Below are 1,661 nucleotides of genomic sequence, written 5' to 3' on the forward strand. Positions count from 1 at the left end.
GTTCTTGATCTGGGATCTCATATTGAAAAGAGTCTGAAGATAATTTAGAACTATAATTCTTGATTCGTGAGTTCGCACACCAAAAGGAATTTGAAGATAATTTAGAACTGCAATTCTTGATCGTTTAGATTGCTCTTCTAAAGTTGTTAGAATCTTCAATACATTCACATTGAGAAGATTGCCTTTATCTTGTAGACTTATTAGAATCTTCCATTCATTCAGATAACAATGGCTGTGAGCAACTGTGGAAGCTGCCCAGAGAAGCTAGTTGAAGATGTATGGGCAGTTCTAATGCAAGGCCAAGAAAAACCTGCAGAAGAGAATAATGGGTATTTAGAGGACATGATTCCGTATGGTATTCTCAAAAAATCTCTGGCGGCGCCTGTGGTGGAAAAGACTGTGGAGATCAAACAGTCAATAGGATGTCTGCAGCTGCCTCCTCCTATAAAACATTACAGAGGAGTTCGCAGGCGGCCATGGGGGAAATTTGCAGCAGAAATAAGGGATTCTTCAAGAAAAGGCGTGAGGGTGTGGCTTGGAACTTTCACTACTGCTGAGGAGGCAGCCATGGCTTATGATAAAGCTGCTCTGCTAATGCGGGGGACTCGAGCTATACTGAACTTCCCTACCCAGATTGTGATGCAGGCTTTGAGCCACAATGATTTTGCCTTCTCCTACGAGCTCAATGCTTCCCGACGACGCTATATGAATTGCTTGGGAAGCAATGCTGTAAGTCCTTCGCTCTCTTTCACTCCTGATCCCCCAGTACTGAATAGGAAGAGACCAAGAGATTCATCACCGCTGGAGCAAATGGTTAGTCAGCCATTACAATATGATAGGCTGGATGATTCTCAACTTTTTCTCAATCAGAGCTCCGGCTCACAAGCATTGGCAGAGTTCCAACACATTGGTTCTGATTGCCTGGAAGAACTGCTTGGAATATCTTCACAAACTGATTGTTTTACTCCATTGCTTGATTGCTCATTATTTGACGACCTTTTACAATAATCTAATGTTATCATATTTTTACAATTTATGCTGAAATCGATTAAATGAGATTCTATTATATTCAAAGATTATCAATTTTCCACAATTCATACAATTGCCACTACTGTTCCTGCTGTTCCAAGATTCAATTTTATATATAAGATTCTTTTAAACGATTAATCCATCATCAAAATGAAAAACGATCATGATGATATGATCATTCTATCCATCGCCAAAATGAAAAACAATCATTATGTTGTGATCACTCTATGTTTACTCAGCAAGATACAGATTGTCACTTTCATAAATAGGTTTAAGAAGTCCCTTTTCTACTAATTTCAAGATTAGAGTTGACTTGTATATAACTATGATTCTGAGTGATCAATGGATAGATCTTTGTCCTGAAAATTTATAGTAGTTATTCACTCATTAAATGATCATGATTTTTTATTTGTTCCCTGTTATTCTTATTCGTTTTCTTGGTAACAGCGAGTAGAACTTGGCACCAAAAAATAATAAGTTGTGATCGTGGTCCTTATCAACAGACCCACGTAAAGTTCATCTGCTTGCTTTAGTTGTATTCGACAATATTTATATGCAAACGTGCTACAGTAACACATATCTAATAATGTCAAAGAAAGGATTGCTGAAATAAAACGAGCATTTCCCCTATA

The 1,661-nt window shown here is 37.7% G+C and overlaps 1 protein-coding gene across 1 annotated transcript; it reads left to right on the forward strand.

Annotated features, from left to right (window-relative positions):
- Positions 1–228: 228 nt before the first annotated feature.
- LOC131040121 (pathogenesis-related genes transcriptional activator PTI5-like) lies at positions 229–1,008 on the forward strand. The gene has a single exon (XM_057972981.2). The coding sequence runs from the start codon at positions 229–231 to the stop codon at positions 1,006–1,008; it is 780 nt and encodes a 259-aa protein (XP_057828964.2).
- Positions 1,009–1,661: the final 653 nt, after the last annotated feature.

Source organism: Cryptomeria japonica, chromosome 11 (genome assembly GCF_030272615.1).
Source record: "Cryptomeria japonica chromosome 11, Sugi_1.0, whole genome shotgun sequence".
NCBI lineage: Eukaryota > Viridiplantae > Streptophyta > Pinopsida > Cupressales > Cupressaceae > Cryptomeria > Cryptomeria japonica.